At 41.9% G+C, this 23,338-nt stretch overlaps 1 protein-coding gene across 1 annotated transcript; it reads right to left on the bottom strand.

The window, feature by feature from the left end:
- Positions 1-167: 167 nt before the first annotated feature.
- On the bottom strand, positions 168-22,784 carry PPTC7 (protein phosphatase targeting COQ7). The gene is made up of 6 exons (XM_074844732.1): positions 22,289-22,784; positions 12,486-12,665; positions 9,524-9,722; positions 7,151-7,274; positions 5,052-5,181; positions 168-3,710 (listed from the first exon to the last, which is right to left on the bottom strand). The coding sequence occupies exons 1-6, from the start codon at positions 22,488-22,490 to the stop codon at positions 3,652-3,654; spliced, it is 894 nt and encodes a 297-aa protein (XP_074700833.1). The 5' UTR covers positions 22,491-22,784; the 3' UTR covers positions 168-3,651.
- Between the last annotated feature and the right edge of the window lie 554 nt (positions 22,785-23,338).

Here is a 23,338-nt window from a genome sequence, read left to right as displayed (position 1 = left end):
CCATTATTCTGTCTGGCAACCTCTTAACAGGTGGGTTTTACCCTCAAACAGGGTTTGAGAACACACTGTGAAGGTCTGAACAAGGGGCTGGGTGGCTGTGACTCTCCACCACCACCAGTGCCAGCACTGCAGTACCAGAGTTTTTGCAGTCAACTTTAAAAACCACATTTTTAGTATAAATACTATATTTATTAAATATCTTTACAATTCATTTAAATGTATTTACAGAACTATTCCTGCATAAGTTATACCTCAGACATGAAATTCACATAATCGCCTCTTCGGTAAGCATAGATGATAGTCTCATTTTAACAACAAACAAAAAAGCATCCTCATTAGATACAGACTCAGATTTGCTTCGTCATTTCAGCTATCTTTGGAAGAAACTACTTCATACAGTCCATTTCTGCACACACAATCTGGTTTTTTTTCCCTGGAGAAAGGACGCCCATGACCCAGAGATGGAGGTTCCATCACAAAATCCTTCACCCCCTTGCCAGACCTTGGCCTCTCCCTTCCCCTTGACTCGGTCCTGTCTGGTCCCAAAATCTGGTTTTTTGGTTTGGTTTTTGTTCAGCCACACCTTCTTCATAAACACAAAGAAGTACGTTTAGAGGGAAACTGTAGGTAGCAGGTCACCCAAAGATAGCCAGAAAAGTAGCAAGAAACCACAGTTTTTCCAATTCACCCCCATCTTAGCCCTGTTTTACCCAAATACCGAGTAACGCTGCTGCAGAACTCCCAGCTCCTGCCCGTCCTGGGACGTTACGTGGTCACTGGTGTCTAAACCTCTTCCTTTTCCTTCCGCCGGCTGCTCCCGAGCCCCCTCTGCAGCAGCCCCAGGTCAGCCCGTGCTCCGCTCGCGCGCGCCTCCGCTTCATGGAACACCCTTCTCCCTTCCTCTCGTGAATACTCACAATAATCTAATTCCTAGGAAGTGTTACTGCTTCATGCATCGTTTAAAATTATTCTGATAGGATGGGCCCTGTCATTTCCTTTTCCAAAATTTTTTTTTTTGTGCGCAGACAGCTTAAGTTCATAGGAAGAAATTAGGTTTGATATGTTTAGAGTGCACATCTTAAAAAAAATCAAAAACAAAAACAAGCATGTGATAAAAATATCAATTCTTTATAATACAGTATTGCTTTATAAACAGATGGAAAAGCTATAAGCTTTACTGGTCTTTGGTGTGTCCGGTGAGGGATAAACTCATGATTTGTAAATCGAAATCCAAATTTGTTCTTTATTTTAAAAAAAAAAATCAGGATGTGATATGAGGCAAATGGCTTTGTAGACACGGCTCAGCTGGGAGCGTGAGGCTGGGCCACGCACCGAGGCTGGGGGAGGCCAGAGCCCGGCCCAGCAGCGGCATTCCCGGCATTCCCGGCAGGGAAAGGCCCCGTGGCCGCCCTCCGCCATCGGATCCGCGTGCGTCTCCCAGAACTCCCAGAGTTCTAGAAAGTTCTGGGGTTGGGATAACGAGGGCTGGGGACAAGGGTGCTGAGCGCGAGGGGTCAGAGTGCAACACAGCCCGGGTCTGCGGGGGCAGCGCTTTAAGGTAAGGTCAAGGGAAAGAATAATTGATCAAATCTGCTCTAATCAAGAAGCGTGATAGTAAATACTGGAGAATAAAGTGTAAAAGACACCCAGATTTGAGAGAGAAACGCCCCTCCCAAACGCGAGAAACAAAGCCCTGTACTGCAGCGTGAATACATTCCTTCTAACGAGACAGCTAGATACAGCTTGTTCGGCTTTAAAAAAACAACAAGGACTGACAATTTGTGCAAAGTTATCCACCACTCACTGTTCCACGGATCGCAAAACTAATTAATTTTTCTTCATTAATATAATCCTCCCCGTACCCTCACCAAAATAGTATTTTGGTCAAGTTAGGGTAGTTAAGGCATTTTGACAAGTAATTACAAGGTGATTTAAAATAGCTAACATTATGCCAATTTAGGAATAGCAGATAAATTACTGAAGAGCTTCCAAATTAATCACTTATTCTTATTATAAATGAAATGCCTGTTACAAGCATGATGCATTGAAATATAGTAAAATGACATGTACATGGTACATGTTAAATGACCTTAAATAAAAGCTTGACATAGTTACGCAAATATACAGTACAAGTCCACAAAAATTCTTTAAACAGGTTGAGGTAACCTCAAACTTAAACAGTTTTAATACAATAAACCAGGTAGTAAAAATCTCCTTTTGAGAGCAGGTAAGATTACTTACTGACCAAGTTTAACTGCACTCACCTAAACAGCAACATTACCCGACTTTTTATATATAAAAACATGGCTTTAATTTATTTCTACATACTTTTCTACCAGCAAAAAAGTTAATGAAAAACTGACCAAAAATATATATATCTTTACAGCTATCAGCTTTTTGTATGAACCTCAGGAAAGAAAAAGGAAAGCTTGCTGGAACAGGGGGAACAAATGTGAGCTACTGTAATTCAAAAGGAAATGTAGTATTGCAAAGTGGCTGTTAGATAACTGTAAACATCATTAAGGTTCATTCCGAAAACCCTAAACTTTAGTTACTGAAATGTAAGTTTTGCTGATTATTCATTAATAGTTTCCTTTTACGTACTTACTGCTGCTGCCACAGCATAAGCAAAGAGGTGCTTGTTGGAGAGTCAAAGATAAGGATCAACTGGACTTCAACTGGTGCAGCATATTCTGTTCTACACAAGCGAGAATGGCAATTAGTAACACAAATTACGTTTCGTTAACAACAGAATTATCTACCAAAAGTGAAGACGTTCAGAGCTGAGGATGATCTGGTTTTTGTGCAACCTCCCACTGTAGCATTTCTGCCGCATCATCCCGCGCTGGTGAGATGGGTTAAAATGCTGAAGGGACCTCAACTTTGGCCAGCTCGGCTTTTTGAGACTGAGTTAAAATTTTTTGTTTAAAAAAAGAAAAAAAAAATTATCCACAGCCAAAACATCCAGATACCAGGCCCATTATGGACGAATGATCTGCAGAACTTTTTAAGATCACAGTTAAGCACCTGAAATCACAAAACACATTTGCATCCATATAACTTGAACTAAGTATGGTTTTTAAAATTTCGTACTAGAAAAGGCTCCTAGGCTGACACCATGTATGGCAAGAGCAGAATGTTTACAGCAGTTATAAACCTCCTGAAAACTGGAGCTTAGAAACACGAAACCTCAGCTATCACTGTAACAAGACTATGCTTATGAAACTGTGTTCTGTAACATACCCTTTAATGAATAGTGAACGTTTCTAGTAAATAGAGTAATATGCCCTCTTGGAGAGGTTTTAGCTATCGAATCTAGTTTGAAAGATGTGAAACCAATTCTACTCCTTTGAAAGTAAGTCACATTTCAAACGCAGTAAGGATGTGGGATTGATCCTCCCCCTTTAAGGGCGATGACTAAGCTCTGAAAGACATGCTTCAAGCCTTGAGCTTCTTCATTTCTTGCTGGCAGACAAAGACCAGTGTACTACAAGAGTGGTTCTTAACAAGGACTTCAGTTGTGTCTCAAGACAGGCAACGAGCTCGAGAACCAGCTGCTGAGATCAGCTGCGAAGGAAGAAAGCAATCCTGCCAGCAGGAAACCGTACGTGTGAAGCTAGGAGCTCGGGGAGAGCTGACGCTCCGGGCAGATCAGTCTGTGTACTCGGCTACAATAGAAAGAAGGACGGTGATGTCGTCTGGTTTTCCCCCTGTAACGTAAGAAAAATTCCATCAAATCATGGTGGGTTGTCATCTTATAATCTGTGACACTCCCCCGTAGCAAGCTCTTTAAAAAAGTAGTTTCAACAGTCAAAAGCTGTTTCATGTAGACACAAAAACTCTGTGTCCTCCACCTCCTTTCCAAAACACGACTGAGGGTAGCAGTGACATCTAACACAGCAAACCAGCGCCCTAAGCCACAGCGAGATCAATCTGTTCAGAGGAGTACAGAACCCTGGACACGAGTGTCAGCCAGTAGAGCAGGAAAAGCCCGATTTCTTGCAGACTATTTACTTTAATAAATGTACAAAAAAACCCAACGTTGTTTTGTTACAAGCAAACTGCAATAAAATCAGTATCTTTTCAGGAATTTCTCCTGTAAATCAAACACCTCTTCATCATCTTTTTCAGCACTGCATTACCACATATCTTTCTAAAAGCTACTTCACATTTTTAGCAGTCACTTTTCAAGCCTCAACAGCTAGAGCAATACACTCAAATCCCAGAGCAATGGCTCAGAGAAGAGGTGTTTTGTTGTTAGAGACTCAGGAGATTGCAGTTTCATTACTGAGTGATTGAGCTTTACAGCAACATGGAGCCCCAGCTTTAGAGCTGTTCTCTCTACCCTTAGGAAAGACGCCTGAGGGTCTCGCAGGAAATCCTGCCCTCCTGCTACGGAGATAATCAGAACATCCTTAGTAGCAGAATTATATATTTAAAAGACAAAAGAAAGGTGTTTGATAGGACTCTGAACGCCACTAGGTGTTAGTATCTTTCCAGAGCTTAGGAAGTAGAATCAACAAAATGATCAGGACAGGGATGCTAACGGTGCAAGGGTCAGAAATTTGAACCAAAAAAAATCAAATCACCAAAGAGTGGGCAGAATCTTGGCTAAAAAGTATCAATAATAGATCTTAAAAAAAAAACACGCCCAATGAAAATCCACCCACACACACCCGAATCCAAAGAACAAGTCAAGTAGTTTCCCCAAGAGGCTGGAGAACTTGTATCAGGCAGGATTCCTGGGGCAGGAGTGTGCATATTAGATAAAAAAAAAAAACAAAAAACAAAAAAACAGTGCACTGCATTCCCTGCGTTCCAGCTGCTTCCCCACAGGAGGCTTCTGATCAGCCAGGCCCTGGGATGACCCGCCTCAGGAGCTGGGGGCCTTGCCAAACCCCGCGTGCTACATTGGCACTCTACTGCCAACCATGTTTCTTAACGCTCTGTTTTCCTGTCAGCTTTTGGAACAGAACTTCACTTTGCTTAAGATTTCTCAAAGATAGCAGGAGTGGGAGGAGGAGAGAAAAAAAAAAACAAAAACAACTTACCTCTCACATTCAATCCATTGTCACATGCAAACTGTGCGAACGGCGACATGTAAGTGGGATCATAAGCCAGCTCGTGAGCTTGCTCAGCAATGCTTCTTGCAGTCTGCTGTATACTCTCATAGTTGGAGTTCTAAATTAACGAGGAAAAAAGTTTATTCATATGAGAAAGTCTACCAGTAGTTGTTTTGCTGATGCGTGTCAGTTTTAGAGATCCCCGACTGCCAGGTCTCTCTCAGATCAGGGCACTAGTTATCAGCTTCTCTTCCAAACAGAGCCCTCACCATCTCCTAAGCTTTATAAATTTGGGTTAGAAGTGCAAATCTTCACAACTGAAGTCCAGACTTCTGGAGTTTCCCTACCAGCAGCTACAAGACTTGGTTCTGGAGGATTTGTAGAATTTAGAATCTTAGAAGACTGATACTCAGACTAGACTAAACCGTCTCCCCTGAGGGAAGCGGGATGTTTGACAGCTGCACTAGCAGTTCACACCAGAAGAACCACCCTTCCCTCACAAACTACACTCTGCTGAAGTAATTATGTTTTACCTTGAATGGGAAGCCTTACTGCTCTGACCCTCTTACCTAAATCAACGAGCACACTTGGGGAGCAGGGACACTTTAAAAGTTAGGTAAGAAAAAAATGTATTGAGCACACAAACTTTCTATAGACTGCATTTTAAATGCCTTTTTTTTGTTCTGTTTCACTAACTGCTGCTTTACTCCAAGGCTTTTCTTACTCAAGACACGACACAACAACCACCGTTCTTTCGGTTTGTAACTATTTTGAAATGCCTTGACATTTCAAGAGTCTTCCCTGCAGTTTGGGGAATTAGCGGGCATTTACATGATTGACTTTTGGCTGAACCTCACGGGGAAGTTCAGTGCCTTTCCCAAACACGCCAAAAGGTGGAGCTCAACTTTCTTCCACAGGGAAATTCCATCTCCAGCGGCCGCGTGGACTAACCTTAACCTTACCCTCCTGCCTGGACTAACCTTAACCTTACCCTCCTGCCTGGACTAACCTTAACCTTACCCTCCTGCCTGGACTAACCTTAACCTTACCCTCCTGCCTGGACTAACCTTAACCTTACCCTCCTGCCTGGACTAACCTTAACCTTACCCTCCTGCCTGGACTAACCTTAACCTTACCCTCCTGCCTGGACTAACCTTAACCTTACCCTCCTGCCTGGACTAACCTTAACCTTACCCTCCTGCCTAGACATGCAACAGTCTGCCTGACGTGGAGGCCTCTCAGACATTTTGTCTGTAAGGACCCATTCTCTGACTGACACCACCTTTCACTTATGTAAGCTGCAGGGCAAGAGCACGCAAAATTTTTTTTAAAACCACACTATAATTCTACATGTTAACTTTATTTGCATTTCATAACAAAATAGTTTCCTCAGGGAGGCTATACATATTGATATCTCCTTAAGCATACTTTCCTTTCTGTAAGTAAATAGCCTTAAGCTAAATGTTCTCATCCAAATTAAAATACTTTAATGTATTTTTACTATTTACAAAGAACATTTGCGGTCACTAACCTGGAAAAGTTGCCAGGAAATTTTTTTTACAGAACATTAAAGATTTTCAAGCACATGCAACCCACAATTCAGACAGCCCATACTACTTTAGAATTACTGTTTTACAACCCTTCAGAAAAGCTTCAAATTATTTTTAAGTATACAGCTCACCCCCTCAAATAACCCAGGAGAGAATGCTGTATTTTCACATATATAATCTACAACCTGCAAGTACAGCTAAAATACAGTGTGAGGAGCTGGCCAAGGGCAGTGCCTGCTCCTGAGCGTCTCCCCCTCTCCCTCCCATCACTAGTTACTGACATGGTACCAGCTGCTACTCGGGAAATTTATGCCCAAACTGCTGCTTCTGGATTCAGCCTGAGTGCAGATCCGAGAGACAGCGCTTTGGGGTCGCTGTCCCCTTCTCACATGTGGTATTAACTGAGGAGTCTCTAAACAATAGCACTTTGTGGTGAGTCTTTTATGCAAAATAAGAGTTATGTGCATAAAATTAATGGTGGTAACTATAAGGGATGACCAGTGCAAAAGATGAGTAATTTAGAATACACACACTTACCTTCAGCTTTTTTAACTCCTGCAGAATCATGTAGTCAGGCATGTTGTCAAACAGTCCGTCTGTTGCAGTCAAAATAATGTCTCCAAGTTGGACATCAAAAGAAGTACTATCAGCAGCATCAGGGCTGTGAAGATGACAGATATGTTAAAGAAAAGGACTCCAGCTTTCACTAAGACACCAAGCAGTGTCAAACTAGCACATCAACAGCTTTTGTAATTCACTACTGTTATGTGTTTTTCTGCAAAAGAAAAAAATAATCACTAACAGTGGAGCTTTTGCACCAGCATGGTTTGTCAAGAAAGCTACAACAGAAGAACCCTGATTGCAAACAGGTAATGTTCTAGCTTTTACACAAAGGATTTGCATTTAAAATTCCCAGATGAACAATCCTGCAAATTAATCTGCTTCACAAGTGTATCTCCATGGAAACCATTAAGTAGAATGGTAGCTCAGGGCTTCCTTCTCACTCATCTTCAAGGTGTAAGAGCTATACTTGAAAGGACAACTCCTAACAGGAACGGCCACAACACTTCAGGATTCTGAATCACTTTCTAATGCAACAGAGTATGAAACACGTCTGGAAATCACTATCAGGAGACCACAGCCGGCTGGTCTACTTATGTCTAATCCATTACACAATACCAAGAGGAGAAATAACTACTTTGGCCATTAATATTCCTGCAAAATCTGATTCTCAGAAGCAGCATAATGACAAACTCTTCATTTTTAAAGATTCCTCAGGGGTCTTTAGAAGGGAGAAACTGCTGCATCCCATCCCATTTGGATATGCCAAAAGGCAAAAGAGCTGCTTTGCTCAACTGATTTGTAGTTTCAGGAGGGTGAATAGAGTTAAGATTGCCTGCCTATTCCCATACATAGCCAAATTTAACATTTAACTGGGACAACAAATTGGGAAAAAAAGGACTAAAAAGCATTTAGACAACACGTATGAGTACTAATTAACGTCAAGAACAGTGCAGAAACTAGCCAGAAAGCTATAATCATGATTCAGAATTGAAGTGTGGGAGCACATTTATCTTGCACTTTCCTTATTATGTGATGACTCAGATTGCTTTTCTGACTTCCACTGGACATTATCAATTATCTTTGTGCTTTTTGGGTTTTGTCTTCCCATGGATGACAGAATCTCAGAAAAATTAAGATTTTCACAGCTCTGGCATTTCAACAATCATTTAATTTTAGTCTAATGAAGAGGTTAGATTATTTAAGAGTTCTAATTTCAGAATTCTACCCTAGCTTCCTCTCTGCAGTCTTATGATGAAGTAATAAAACCACATGCAAGAATAGTCAGGAGTTTCAACAACTTAACCTACACTTTCAGTAAGAGCTATTTTGGCATTGAAGTCATCCCTTACTGCATCAGCCTTGATATTTCATAGAATCATAGAATCATTTACGTTGCAAGACCCTTAATATCATTAAGTCCAAACCTTGTATCAAAAACTTAAGATACCTGTCGCATTCCCTGTATACTGTGGTCACTCTCTGAAGATGCCTTTATCATCTTCCTGTATTCAGAAGAGGGGTATCACTTTAATGAGTGTATAACCATTATTTTAGAACTGTATTTTAATATATATTTGAAAGCTGATTTGTTTTTTAAATTTTGTATTACTGATGAGACTTCAGAAAGTGAGAGGATGGTCAGCCTGACATTCTTAGGGGAAGACACAAGTACAAATCTGCCTTTGAAACAACTCATTTCTGTGAACAGATTGTCCTTTCTTAATACTCTCATTTCCCAGCTTGGTGTTCCGCCAAACAGGTTTGTTTTTTTTTTTTTTTGCTCGTTTTGGTCAAATACAATATGCTGCGGGCAACATAGCTATTTGAAAACACAAGTTACAGTCACATGTCCCTCTGCTCTATTCTTCAAGTACTTGCTACCTCACTGTCAAGATATCTAAATTAGCGTACTCCAAACCAGCCTCGAGAGAGCCCGGACAGGGACCGGGAACGAAAGCTGCTGGTAAGACAAGTCACTCGTGCAGGATGACCAGCACATGCACCAGTCTCACGACAGCAGATTTACAGAGCGACGTCTCTCCACGGATCAGAGCATGCCTAGTGCACACACCAGACTCAGGGAATATGCCATCGTGAATGAAGAATCATTAGCCCAATAAATTCAGACTGTGCAACAGCGTACAAAGTTTAAGTTCAAGGTGAGAGACATTCCTATTACCTAAAGACAGGGCGGGGGGCAGATATAAGGCCCTCTGACTGGTTACACGCTTAAATCCCCACGCACTACACTGCACTTTACAAAGAGCACCCCAGCTGCAAAACTGCAACCTTTTGGGAGTTGATCACATCCACAGATTAAAAATTTAAGATCTTCTCCCACCTTACCTGTCACTTAAGACAACTCCTTCTGCTTCTGGTGGAGCTATTGACAGCTGGAACGGAGTGTTGAAGTAATGCTGCTGCTCATCAGATCGATGTACTACTTCTCCTCCTCTGACTACCAAAAATCCAGAATCTCCCAAGTTGGCTGTATGTAAACGATGACTTGTTCTGTCCAGAACTACTATACAAGCTGTACTGCTTCCTGCAAACAGAATGCAGTAACCCGAGTTAGCCTTACAGAAATTACTTGTTCCTTCACTGATTTGATTCACAGTCCAATTATTCAAATATTTATCAAAGCTTAGAAATCAGGAGAAATTGGAAATACTCAGTAATGCCAAAATTAATATACACTGGCGATAGCAAAATGCTAGAAATCTTTGCAACAGAAATGATGATTTTTGTATAGAACTTACTTTTCCTGCTTTGATTTTGGTAAACACATTATGCTGACAAATACCTGTTTTGTTCCACTTTATTTACAGTTTTCCATCCCAACATATGTCAGCACATTCTGCTATAGGACTGGATTTACAGAAGTCACATAAAATACTGAAATTCCAAAATCATTGAGATAATAGAATTCTAGTAGCATCCATACAATGCTAGGGGCTCTCCACACAGTTTCACTCATCAGCTGTAAAACCATGCCAAGTAAAGAACTGCTTGCAATTAAGTATCAGGTATCATTGCATTACTCTTGTCAGAACATTAAAATGCTTTTCTTCATAGTATGGCTCTGTAGAGCTATCTTCATGTTTAAAAAGATAATCATCCTGTCACGTCTTCAGGATACTAACTTCACAAGTTTAAAGAAAACATGTTTCAGAGACAAATACTATTCCAGATTAAAGTAAGACAGAACAGAAACATATCTCCTTGTCAACCGTGCTCAGAACTATCCCAGCCATGCTTGAGGGCACTGAGGAATTCTTGATTCATTCACTGGGAAGCAGCCACCAACTGTGCTTGGTTGCAAGCCACAAAAATAACTGTATTGCAAAGATACCGATCCACAGCCTAAGTCCTCACAGCAAACAGCAGTCACTGAATTTCTGCAAATAGGATACGCACATCCACCAAAAGAACTTTCATTCCTGAGGAGGGTGAAATACAGACTTCTGCCTCTAACAGAAGACCCCGTATCACCGGCTGGTGAACAGCCTTCATCATCTATCTTGATGTAGGAGTTTCCAAGCACAGCTACATGTTGGACAGACCACAAGCTTGCAATGAGCTAAGCTTACAATCAGGCCTGCTAGTGCAGAAGCCAGCTGGCTTCAGGCATCCCCTGTTCCAGATGTTTCCCTTTCTAACACAGGGAGTTCCCTGCAATACACTTGCACTTAATTTGTCCGCTAGTGATTATATAGGACCTTCTCCACTCTTACTGAATGGTAAGTCAAAGCAGCATCTTAGGAAAAATTCAGATTTTATAGGTGACAGCATCCAAGACTGTTCTGCAATACAAGAACTGTCTTTAAATAAATGGCAGTTTCCTCCCATTTCAGTTTTGGTTTAAACTATTTGCTAGAACCAATTCTGATGAACTATCAAGACTTAAAGCACAACAGCAAGGGAAAGTTACTGCCTAATGAATCCTCCTTAATGAGGTCCTCTCCCTTCACTTTATTTTAAACAAACTCTAAACGCTCATTGCAGTGGTAATTCCATGGTTTTATTTCTACTTCTGAAAATACTGTTCTCGGTTAAAGGAGAAACACTAAGGATCATTAGTTTCAAATTCTAACTCTATTAGCAGAGTGTAACTAGGAGGCCATGTGTGGAATGCAGATCTTGTGACTCAGCATATGCTGCTTTTCAGAATTCGAAAGGTCAAGCCAAGCAGGGCTGCCTCCGTCTACAAAGCCGTTGTGAGAGCTCTCACCAGTGGCCCACTTTGTAGATCACTTACAGCTACATCTGCTTTGCTCAAACACCATTAAACACACAAAATGCTAACATAATTACCAACCACTGCTATTTTAGTGATACGTAAGGTCGCTTCTGAGGTTCAAACCTATTCTTTAGGCATATAATGTGAGAACATCTGTTCCAAAGCTCAGCAGACAAGTTAAATATAGCTTACACAGCACTCTTCTGGCACAGAAGTTTAAGGTCAGGTGAGAAGCATGCATATCATGCAGGGTAACACTTTCTTGGTGCATAAGAGGTCACATGCCCTTTAGAAAAGTATTCTGCTTTCAGGGTTGTCAGCTGAGGCCAAATGTTGCCTCTCTATCTGCCCACTGTTCCCCAGGCAGCTGGATGCCCTGTCTAAAATCAAGTTTGACACAGAATATGCTAAGCATCTACTTTAGTTTGCTTTCAAAAAAAATCTGTAATGAATGCCCCACAAAGAATTGTAAAAATAATATACGGTACCAGTGACTGTATGATATAAACTACTTAACCAATTCGGTTTAAAGTTCATTGGACATAAAAGGCAACAGGAGCAGTAAGGCAAGAAATGAGCAGAACTGCATCCAATTATCGTCAGAAAATGTTTTTGCTTGCATAGCTTAAGCAAAAAGCCACAACCAACCATTAAGTTTTCAACAGAGAACAGTTATTTATACATACAAAATAGAGAAGGAGTGCACATGCCATAGCATATTCTACTGCAGAACTCATTTTGCAAACTCTCTGCAAGCGCCGGTGAATTACCACCCTTCACACCTAAAGGCTGCCTGCCTTGTATTTTTTTAAATATATATAAACACACACACACACACACACAAACGTTCCCTGCGTTACTGAATGAATCAAGACAGTTTCTAAACATACAAGAGAAAATAAGGATGCTACCAAGACAACTACATTTCTATGTTCTGTGGTTAATTAAGAGAAGATAACTGCGTGCAAACTTATTGTAGAAGCTGACAAGAGATTTAAGCAACCTTGACTAAGCACAGTCTAGAAAACATATAACAGAGATCTAGTTTATGTATTTTTACTGTCTTACCAAGCAAAGGTACTTTGTTCTGCAGCAGCTCACAATAACCTGCGGTGAGAATCCCAACAGGATTACTTGGTACAAACCGTCCTTCTTTTACTAAACGTTCACATGTTCGCATTAGAGTCCCTGAGAACTGTGAAGGGTCAACCCCATAGTCTCTCCAGCCACCTACACCATCTGCTACCCCTAGAAGAGAACAAAAAACAAGAGTTATATGAACAAAAATGGTTTCCAAAACCAGGTTTTTAGTTTTTAACATCACTTATGATATTCAGTAACTAAAAAGTAGGACATAGCACCTGCATGGAAAACATATTTGATTAAGAATAAAAACATTTCTAAGCATTTGTAAGGTAACTTCTGTCATCAGCTCCTAGACAAATCTCTAAATATAATCTGAATTGCTGAGAAGGTAAAAACCTAATGCCGAGAACTCTGAGGCAGCTGACTTCACTAGAGAACAAGTAAATGGGAATTCAGGGGGGGAAGAGAGGGATTCAATCATATTAACCTTTAATTAGCCCATTAAAAAGAAGCATTTTTAGTAAATCTGAAGGTTGTTAAGATTTTAACTAGTATAGAAATGATAAAGAAACTCTTCCCCGCTATTCAACGGCCCAAAGTTTCTTCTCAAGCGATTTGCTCATATGAAGGATAATGTTTTCTATTTGGCAATATCAATTGCTGTAGAAAGTAAACAAGAATACATTTTAAAAGTGTATTCAAAAAAACCATGTAACCAACACAACGCTGGGACCTACCCCTTCCAAGGATAGGTTGCTGCCTACAGCTTCAGCCAAGCAGGAGAATGAAAACTGAGTATGATCCAGTTAATTTTCAGTTATTCAAAACAACATAGATATCAGAAAATTAGACCCATTCTGCCAAAGCTTGGGAAGCTTCTGAGCAACCGCAGAGGCAAATAGTGAAGCTGCACATAAAAAAGGGGGGTGGTCAGAGGGAGATAAGCAGCAGCTACAATATTTTGCTGACCATGTGGCTAAAGTATTTTGAACTTCCTCAGCTGGCTTTAATGATAAAAAGTAAAATACTGCCTAAAGCTATTACTTATGAGACAAAAATATTTCTCCTTGGAAAATTTTCCAGAAATCTTTTTGATCCTCAGCATGTAGGGGACTAACCATTTCAAGCACAGATTTCCGTAACGTAACAACGCTGAAATAGTATGTCCATGGTAAAAGGCACAAAGAGCCAATTTCAGAGCTCAGATTGTGCTGAAGAACAACAGTCTTCTCAGAAAAAATGCCGCTATTAGCAAAGGCATGAAAATTTGACTAAGTAAAACTAAGTTTGCCTCATCTACAAATGCCCTTCACATCGGACACCATCTGAAACTGAGACGGAAGGTTTAGAGCCGACCTTGGCACGAACTATAATCTGACAGGAGGTTATAGCCAGATTCTGAACAGCCTATCAACATTAATCAGATTTCTCCCAAAAATAGTGCACAACCTTTTAGACACCTGCTTTGTCCGTTTGCTTTCTTAGAAGAACGCTATAGGAAGGCAGAGCCCTGTATTCACCTCTTCAGACCAGACCCTGGGAAGAAGCTCATGCAAAAGCACCCTGGCATTCTCGGAAATGCATTTTCTGGTTTTTCAAGAACAAACTAATCCTCTCTTTACAGGTCCGACAACTTCAGGTTAATACTGGATTAACCCTTTGCTTTCTGCTGCCACGGAGACAAGTCCAGAATAAGAGATTATTAAGAAAAAGTTCTAGATCTAGAACTTGAAATAGAAACTAAGCTTCAGTTTGGGTGATGATGCTTGTTTTACATGCTGTTACCAGATGAGCAGCTTTTCTCCTTTTAAGATGAACGCAGTCCAGATGTACTTTTGCTAGCTGAATACAGCATTATTTCACTGACAACGGGGTTAATGCAATGAAAAGATGATGTTTGACAAGTACTGCCCAAAGCTTTTAGCTCCTATGGCAGTTACAAAACAAGCTCATCAGAACTTAAGAGTTCCTCAAGCGATCAATAAACCATTTTTGCATTAGTCTCCTTGGGAAATATTTAAATAGAAACACTATGGCGTCAGTACAGAGTACAAGAAAGCTGTCATAGCAAGCACCTGATCAGGTTAATTATCAAAACCTATTTCAATTTTTAACGCAAAAATAAGAGTATGCCACCTGATTTTCTTTGCTCACTTCTTACTCCAGGCAGGAAATTGGAATCCGTAAGCATGGCAGCATACTTCATACTCTATCTTGAGCCATGAAATGGCTTTGTCTGTCTGCCTTCCTGTCTGCTTTTTGCAAGCTATAAACAGCTTTAAGTACATTCTGCCAGCGCCTTCCAAAACAATCATCCTCTAGACAGTCCACAAGTAGGTCCTATGACTTAGCTTTGTACCACACTTAAGAGAACAGCTCGTCTGCTTAAGAATCACCAGGAGAGTTGTGCATTCCTTCTCCATGGCTGGCACAGAAGCCAACGGGACCACCACATTCACCAGCAGGCCCCAGGACACGCTCCACGACACCTCAGCAGCTCACCAACTCAGGGACCACCACTGGCATCTATTTCTCATCCCTGCCCAAAACGGACAATGTGGGTTTTCTTGCAAAGGTTTGGGGTTTTTCCCCCCCTCCTCTTTTTCTTTTTAAACTGTATCTCTTAAAGATGATAGGTCAGTGAATTTAATTAAGCTAAATGACCTTGTTGGCTCCCAAAGCGTGGCTCACGAGCACTGCCAGAGCAGTCAAATGCTTCCTCCTGCTCCGGCACAGAGCCAGGAATTACTGCTGCCATCGAGATCAATGGCAGCACATAGGCAAAGCACATTCAAGAAGCCCTATGCCACACAGTGTCACCTAAAAGACATCCACCTTGACTGGTTGTGCCTTAAAAGAAGATTTTTATACTCCCTAAGATCCTACCTTCAGCCTGGTTTTAAAATAAAAACAGTATCTTTACATTCTACATTCTCAACAGAAACTGAACAGTTTTATAGGAAAGGAATACGTGACTTTAAAACAGATTGAACAAACTGCTACTGAAATAGATTAAATATAAATGAGGATAAAGTTTAAGAAAACTTTGTGGTATTTGATATACAGCAAACAAGGAGCAAAACTATCTGTGAGATACTTCAAACTCCACAATTAGCAAGAACCGAAAACTCAACTCATAAAAAGGGACTAATTTTTCTGTAATAGCACATTTCCCCCTGTCACCAAAGGAAAATTCAAAGGTCCTACAACTGGCAGTATCATTGCCAAGGAGTAATGGCAAGCTCTATTCATTTATATTAGCTTTGCTTTAATCTAAGACAAAAAAATCCATAAATATTCAGAATAAATGCTGTTTTAACAAGTGAAGAAGATTACTCAGGTTTTCATTTTCTTACATTTCACCATAAAACATTAAATATTGTCTTCCAGTATTCACCATTTAACTTAAAATACCCATCTTACAAAATATGCAATTTGTCTTAAAGGTCCAGCGATTCATGGCTGAGAAAAACTGCTGAAATTGAATCGTACACAATCCTTGATTTTTTTCTAAGCTATTCAGTAAATCAGAAAGTTTTATAGAAAGAATACTTCTTTGGCTATTCCCCACTCAAGCCTATGTAGAAATTACACAAATGTCCATGTGACATAGTGAAATGCCCGTGGCTGGATGACCCACCGCTATAAATAAAGCAATTTAAAATTTCACAATAAATTACTTCAAAAGAATAAATGCTTCTCAAGTATTTAACCATAAAGTCCTTTCAGAATCATTGAGAGTTAACACTCCACTACATTGCCTTCTGCTGGAAAATACACAAATACTACTGCCAGATTAAATACTCGCTGCATGTGTCAGTCCAAAAACTGGCTCTTTCTAACTTCTTAAAAGATTCAGTATATCAAGATCTCTCACGGAGACGGCTGTAATGAAGTTTCAAGACAAAGCACAAGTGGCTGATGCTGCAGCACTGAAACTGAGCAAGTGAAGATACGGCCACTGAAACTTGTTAAAATTTATTTCAAAATGCTAAAAGCACTTGGGATAAAATACCAGTTGAAAGGCAAACGTAAAGTTGTTTGACTGCCAACACATAAGGTTAACTGCAGAAGCCCAGGGAACAGCCAGCGCTGAGACTACTCATATGTGCTTTGCACCACACACTTTTGTAAGTCAGATCCAGACGTTCTATCTAGTTCAGAGCAAATATAAACTAAACCAGCTTAAAGTTCAGAACAAAACCACGATACCAATCAAACCCTGTTTAATATAAATATCATTACGAGTGCAAGTTCTGGCTAGCCAGCAAACTAACCTGCCCATGGTCAAAATCCAGAAGTATCGGCCCGTCCCCAAAATCTCTTGAAAGATGGATACTTTCAAACATTGCATCAGCTAAGAATAATAAGTCACACACAGAAGCACCAGGCAGGCACAAGTGTGCCAGCAGGAATTGCATTTGCACGCAACCACAATTAACTTTGGAAGAAACTCCACGTATCCTACTGAACCTTAAATTTCTTGAGATCCTTACGTGAATTAGCAATGAATCACTGATAAAAAAGCATCAAAAGGATGTATTTGTGACTGAATTTATTTTGCATCAAACATAGAAGAATGGCTAAAATGGTAACAAAGTGCAATCTGCTGCACCTACACAAGTTTGAAATACAGCGCCTAATAGTTGTCAACACATCAGAATTGAGATAAAACAAGAAATCTTACCAGTTTATCAGTGATAAGATAAGTCACACGCGTAGATAGGTTCTCCAACCAAAGCAAGTCACACGCTCAAAGCCAGGACTAACTCCCAGCCGCTTCACCGGCAGCATGCACGGGATCACAGTGCTACAGCCAAATGGTGTGTATCCCCACCCCCCCAGTTTTGCCAAAGAAATAACCTGCTTAAATACAAATCCCTAAAGGCAGATTTGTGTGCGACCGATAACTAGTTACAAAAGGAAAGGTTACTTATTCACACTGTGCATTTTAAAATGTAGACCTTAAACTACCCTTGCATGAAATAGAAAGGTACTGGAAGAATAACTGGCTAAGTGATCCTGAGGAACAAAAAGGAAGAGGCAAAGTGAGTGATGATGTTGAAGAACAAACTGAAGGAGAAACAAGGAACTGAACACATTAAATTGTCCATCTACTTCCAGGAAAAAGCAGCAATTCCTTCTATCTTTTTTTTTTTTTTAACCCCCCTGCTACAATACACTGTTGCTCCTGAAACAGATTTTTACCAGATAGATCTCTCACCTATTTTATTTAAGTCTGAGAAATCACTCAGTGGATTTTGGGAGCTACAGGAGAACACTTCTATTTATTTCTGCGAGTTTTGTAAAACCTTCCCTCCAGAGTTATAACTATTTAATCTCTCAAGGTGTTGAGCAACCGTGGAACTTATTTTCATAGCTGAACTGCTACTGGTGGCTGGCACTTAAGTGATGAAAAGGGACAGGTACTGTAGACAGACATCAGCCAAGCTACACCGAAATCACTTGCAGTCTGAACAATCTCAGGCTCTTAATAGCACAAATGAACCAAAGTAAACAGCAGGAGATTTTTGCAACGTTTCCTGCGACATAGGTATGATTAACACCTCACCTACTGTACTGCGTTCAGCTTTGCTTATTTCCTTCTGCAATTTCTGACAGAACCTGCTTTTTGTTCAAGCTAAGATCTCCGTATGAATGGAAAATTGACCACTATCAACAAGTATCAATAGCACTTACAATTAAAACAAGTGTTCAAATACAAGTTCTGATCAGAATATGTTGTGTGCAATGCCCTTCCAGAAACTGGGGTAAAGAAAAATAACCAGATTTTAGTTTCACTCTCAGAAGGAGAGCTACCACATTTCTAAGAGGTTACATTCGGTGCTACTTAAGAACAGCTCTGCTGACATCTGGATTAGCTGTACTGAGAAGAATGACAGTGAATATGATTGTTAATGGGGTGTTTCTCAATCTGTAGTTTCTCTACAAATGACAGTACTTATGCTCCCATGTTAGAAAGAAAGTTTCATTTGGTCTATTACAAACTAAAACACATATACAATTCTTTTTCAAATCACTGATTACACCCTCTAAGATGCCCTGAGTTCTCCCAGCAGAGTAGGTAAAAGGCCACTCTGAAACAAGCAGATGACTCGCCTCCTTTAGTGTGATAAGTTGTGATAAGGCAGCAATCTAAACTTTAATAGGTGTGATACCAAATAAACCAGTTAACATAGTCTTGTATGACCTTCAGGCATCAGAGTGAGAATCCCTTCCTCCTCTGTAGTTGCCAGAACCACCTTGACATTTCATCTACAAATCCTTTTACATTTTGTAGTTTACTCTTCTTGACAACAGTGAGGCTAACAATATGCCAGAGGGGTTTTATACACCTCCTATGCAGGCTGCTGACAAACTTCAGTTTCAAATAAAGTGCAATTCCTTTCAGATTAGAGTAGTTGCCCTACAATACCCTTCCCCTCTCAAAAAAAAATATTAAAAATCAAGATTCACGGTAGATAGAACGGCTGCCAAATTTTAACTTTGCAGTGGACAAACAGTACCCTGCTGCCAGACAGTTTTTTCCTACTACTGCTGGGGGACAGGAATAGTTTGGGAGACTAGTCAAGTCACACTGGCTACACCCAAACTTCTACCCAGCACAGACATTGTATAAGTGATGCTGTCACGGGATGCGCATTGGTTGCTGTAATGTTTCAATAATGAGTCACACAACAGCTTGGAAAATCCATAAAAAACTAGCAAAGAGTCAGATAAAGCACAAACGAGCAAGAAAAGACAGATCCCAACAACAAAAAAGCGATCACCAGCATAAGACATCTCAAAATTTATAAACAAGCTTCAAAGTTTAGCTTTGTTAAATAAGTGAAATGTTTATATGAAGTGTTTAAATTCGTTCTAAACATTTGTATTTTGCTCCCTATGCACTAAAAATTCTACTCACATGCTAATTAGGAAAAAAACAGAGGTGTCAGTTTCTTAAGATTTGGTTTTCAGCTTTGAAAAACAGTATTTCTGTCTGCAAGAGTTACAAAGGTATGCCTTCAGACGTGAAGTAGTACATAACATCTACTAAGTCTCAAGAAGTTATTTGAATATTCTGAGGATCTGGGCAACCAAGACACTGATGGTGAGCATACAGAAAGGTACAACATCGTACAAGCAGCAGCAAAAAGGAAACACAGGCCTGAATCACAAAGCTCTAGAGATTAATAGTAGTAGTAAAGCCATTTCCTTTTCTCAGAGCGATTCCAAAGGAAACACTCTGGTCCGGAGTTTCTTGTTTCTCCCTGTGCTCAGAATGGGAAGAGAACATGCAAATTTAACAGGTACATCCCATACAAAAGTAAAAATAAGAGACAAAACCCCCAAGGATTCGGGTACACCAGTAACAGGCCTTATCAAGCCTTTAACAACTGTGGGAGGACTTGAAATAACACGAATATTCATAACCTTTCTGTTAATCTTACTATGAGAAGATAGAGCACGGACTAGAAGACACTGTTACATTTTCAGCCTTTAGACTATACAGTATACATATAACAAAAGAAGTGTTTAGCATTTTTGTATCTGCTATAAACACACCGCCCAGTCAACTTTTGTTTGACCTAAGAAAATGAATCCCCAAGCACTCATGCCAAACGGCTGGGAGTAGCTCTTTCACTGTTACACCACACCCATATCCATCCCACACAGGCATGCTTCCCATAAATTGGTTCTAGAAGAGACTGGCACAGAAGAATTTTAAATTAATTATCTGGCATGGCTTTGTCACTGATGACTACTAGGGCAGACTAAGTGATACACTTGAAATTTACTGTTCTCTAAAAGCACTCTTACTGTGTCTAGTGTTCACTTCGGCTAAAACCACATGAGCCTCTTCATTAAACTAATACTGAAAAAAAGAAGCTTGAAAAGCAACAGTTCAGCTCAGACAGTTTTGTTGAGGTGCAGAGTTAGGCAGGTATTGAGGTAGTACAAAACTTATAAGGGTCTTTAAAAAAATAGGTACAGAACCTCAGATGTGTGATGAGAGTAAGAGGAATTGAGGGCAGGAAAACACTGGTGCTGAAACTCGGCAACAGTGTAGAAGAGCTGGTTGAGAAAGGGGGAGCAGAGAGATGATCATAGTAGCAGAAACAAGGAAAAAACTACTGTCTGTAAACTTAAGAACTACAGATGAAGAAAAAGCATCAAGTTAGATTGCATCAAAACCCATCCTGAGCATTACAGTTTGCAGAATGCACACTGACCTTGTTTTTTTGGTATGTATATTAGAAAAGCAGTAAAGAACCAACATGAAAATAGTCTTATAGAAAAAAAAAAAAAACCCACAACCCAGCTTTTACATTCAAATTATTTTCTTCCTGGTACTTAAGACATTCTGGTCTGAAGCCTTCTCTGTTTGATTCTTAAGTGAAGTTACAAGTCCGTTTGTTTTCAAGTTGCCATGAAAATTAATGCAAAGACCAACTTAGAAATGCAATTCTCTGTTGATTCCAGCAGGAAGACAAGCTGTAGGTCCACATATGGTAATTACCAAATATGGCCAAAACCCCCTAAACATCAAGTTTTCCCATGCAAAGAGTCCACCTAAGCAAAGCAGATTCTGCATTTCTCTTACGAGCAAATACCGATTGCTCAGTTATTTATCAGTGCTGGCCTAGTATGAACTTTAAAGGCAGCCAGCCTTAGTCACATGTTAAAGTAAGGTTGTCCAACAGCTAATTCTAATAGAAAAAAAGTTTTTCTGGAACAGGCACAACAAAAAAGACGTAGAGTATCTAACTGACCAGTTTTGCACATCTCCTTGAAAGCTGTAGCATCACCCCCTTAGGAATAATCAGCAATATTGTTACCTAGCACCAAGTTACAGCTTCCTGAAAAAATGTCTCAGCTATATTAAACAGCAACCAAGTTACAATGACAGCACCAAATTCTGAAGAATCACCAAGCACTGTCACATCATGAGGCACTGCAGTGCAATCCCACCAGTTTCAAATTAAAAAAAAAAAAAACAAACACAGAGGACAGGGAGGAAGCTTTTTTTTTTAACGTCAAAGTTTGGGTGAAGATTTACTTCTGTCAGTTGTTCGAAGACTAACTTTTGCAGAGGGTCAGTTTGTCAAATTCAACCTTGACTACACAGGAGAAAGGTCAAGCACTGTCAAAAGCAGTCCTGCTCATAAACTGAAGATTCCATTGATTATCTATAATTATTCACTACTTCTAAAATCTGAACTCTTTAAGATCCATTTTGCACGTGAATCCAAACCAGAGAGTGCAAACAGGGTAGAACAAATACTGAAATTGAAGTTTGACATTTGAAACCAGTCTCAATGTCACTTTGCCTTTCACTTGACAAGGACACAGCACGCGCTGAAATCAGGAAGTCTTTGTTTCAATGATCTTTTCTGTGGAAATGCAATATATATACACCAAGCTTGGTTAGGTTTTAAGGGCACACAGAAAGTGAAATGCACTACAAGCTGTTTCTCTGGCTTTTAGAACCTTACAGGCCCCCACAGGTGAAACACCAAGGGTGGGCCCCGGTGCCCGGCACCCACATCACCCCGTCCCAAAGGCAGGCTGAGCGAGGTGCACGTCGTGCTGCAGCAAAGAGGACGAGAGCTTTCTTTTGAAACTAAAAAGAGAGAAATCACGCTGACATTTACAGGCAGAACCGGCTCCTTTGTCTGTGACCGAAGGCTGAGCCGCTTCGCCATGTGCGGCTCAAGGAGGGGAGGTCACGACGCCAAAGCCACCTCCGCACCCCCGAGCAAGGCCCCGCCAGCACTTACCCAGCACATCTGCCGACCGGTGCCGGGCCACGAAGCAGGCGTCATCCCCGTAGCACATGCCTTTCTTGAGGATGCCCTTACGGAAATCTTTGCCAAAGCCACAGCTGGCTGTCACCAAGCTGTAGTCACGGGAGTCCGTCTGCGAGAGGCCGCCCAGGACTGCCCGGGCCACCAGCCTGCCATAGGAGAGCACCGAGAACATGGCGTGGGGCGCCCAGCAGCCGAGAGCCAGGAACGCGGGGAGCCACCGGCGCAGCCGCCTCCTGACCTGCGAGCGCCCGCCGCAGGGCGCCAGCCTTCCCCTGCCCGCCGGCCGGCTCGCCTCAGCCCCCGCCGGCCCGCGCTGCCCCTCCTCGGCCCGGCCCCTCGTCCTCCCCGCTTCCGCGGGCCGCCTCGCCCCTCCGGGCCGGCTCCCGCCCTTCGCCGCCCGCGCTGCCTCTCACACCCCGCGCACCGGCCCCTCACGGCCGGGTTGCCGGCAGCGCTCCCCTCCGCACCGCGCCACCTCCCCCCCCCCCCCGAGGGGGGCTCTGCCTCCTCCCCGGCCGGCCGAGCGCTGCCCCGCGAAGGCCTCCGGGCGCCCTCCCGCCGCGTTCCCGGGGTGGCCCGGTCAGAGCCGGCGGTGCCCGCTGCGCCGCCCCCGCACCCCGCCGGCCGCAGCCGCCATCTTTCGCCGCGCGTGCTGAGGCCCCGGCGCTCGGCGAGCGGGCGGCGAGGTCAACCCCGCCCCGCCCTGACGCGCTTGCGCAGCAGCCGGCAGGCGCTCCCATTGGCTCTCCGCCGCGCCTCATTTGCATGTTGCGGGACAATAACACCGAGCGGCTCCCAGCAGCCCCCGCGGCGGCGGCTGCGGCACGGCGGGGCCGCCCCCCCCCCCCCCCCTCAGCCCCCCCCCCCTTTCCCGTCAGCGCCACGGTGAAGCGGCCTCAGAGCCCCTCGGCCCCACACGGGGGCATCGGCTGGGGAGACGGTTCCCCTGCTTGCTGCGTTTTTTTTACCTGTAATTATTTCAATTATGTTTTCAACACCGGGGCGAGCAAGGCTGCGCCT

The sequence above is a fragment of the Strix aluco genome, chromosome 18 (assembly GCF_031877795.1).
Source record: "Strix aluco isolate bStrAlu1 chromosome 18, bStrAlu1.hap1, whole genome shotgun sequence".
NCBI classification, from domain to species: domain Eukaryota; kingdom Metazoa; phylum Chordata; class Aves; order Strigiformes; family Strigidae; genus Strix; species Strix aluco.
Note: the sequence above shows the minus strand (reverse complement) of the source record. Positions and strands in the feature narration are given on the sequence as shown.

Coding starts and splice junctions, on each gene's coding strand:
- PPTC7 (XM_074844732.1), bottom strand. CDS start 22,490: ATGTTCTCGGTGCTCTCCTATGGCAGGCTGGTGGCCCGGGCAGTCCTG. Junction 9,723..12,485: donor GAACAAAGTACCTTTGCTTG/GTAAGACAGTAA, acceptor TTCTGTTTGCAG/GAAGCAGTACAGCTTGTATA. Junction 5,182..7,150: donor AGGAGTTAAAAAAGCTGAAG/GTAAGTGTGTGT, acceptor TCGTTAATTTAG/AACTCCAACTATGAGAGTAT.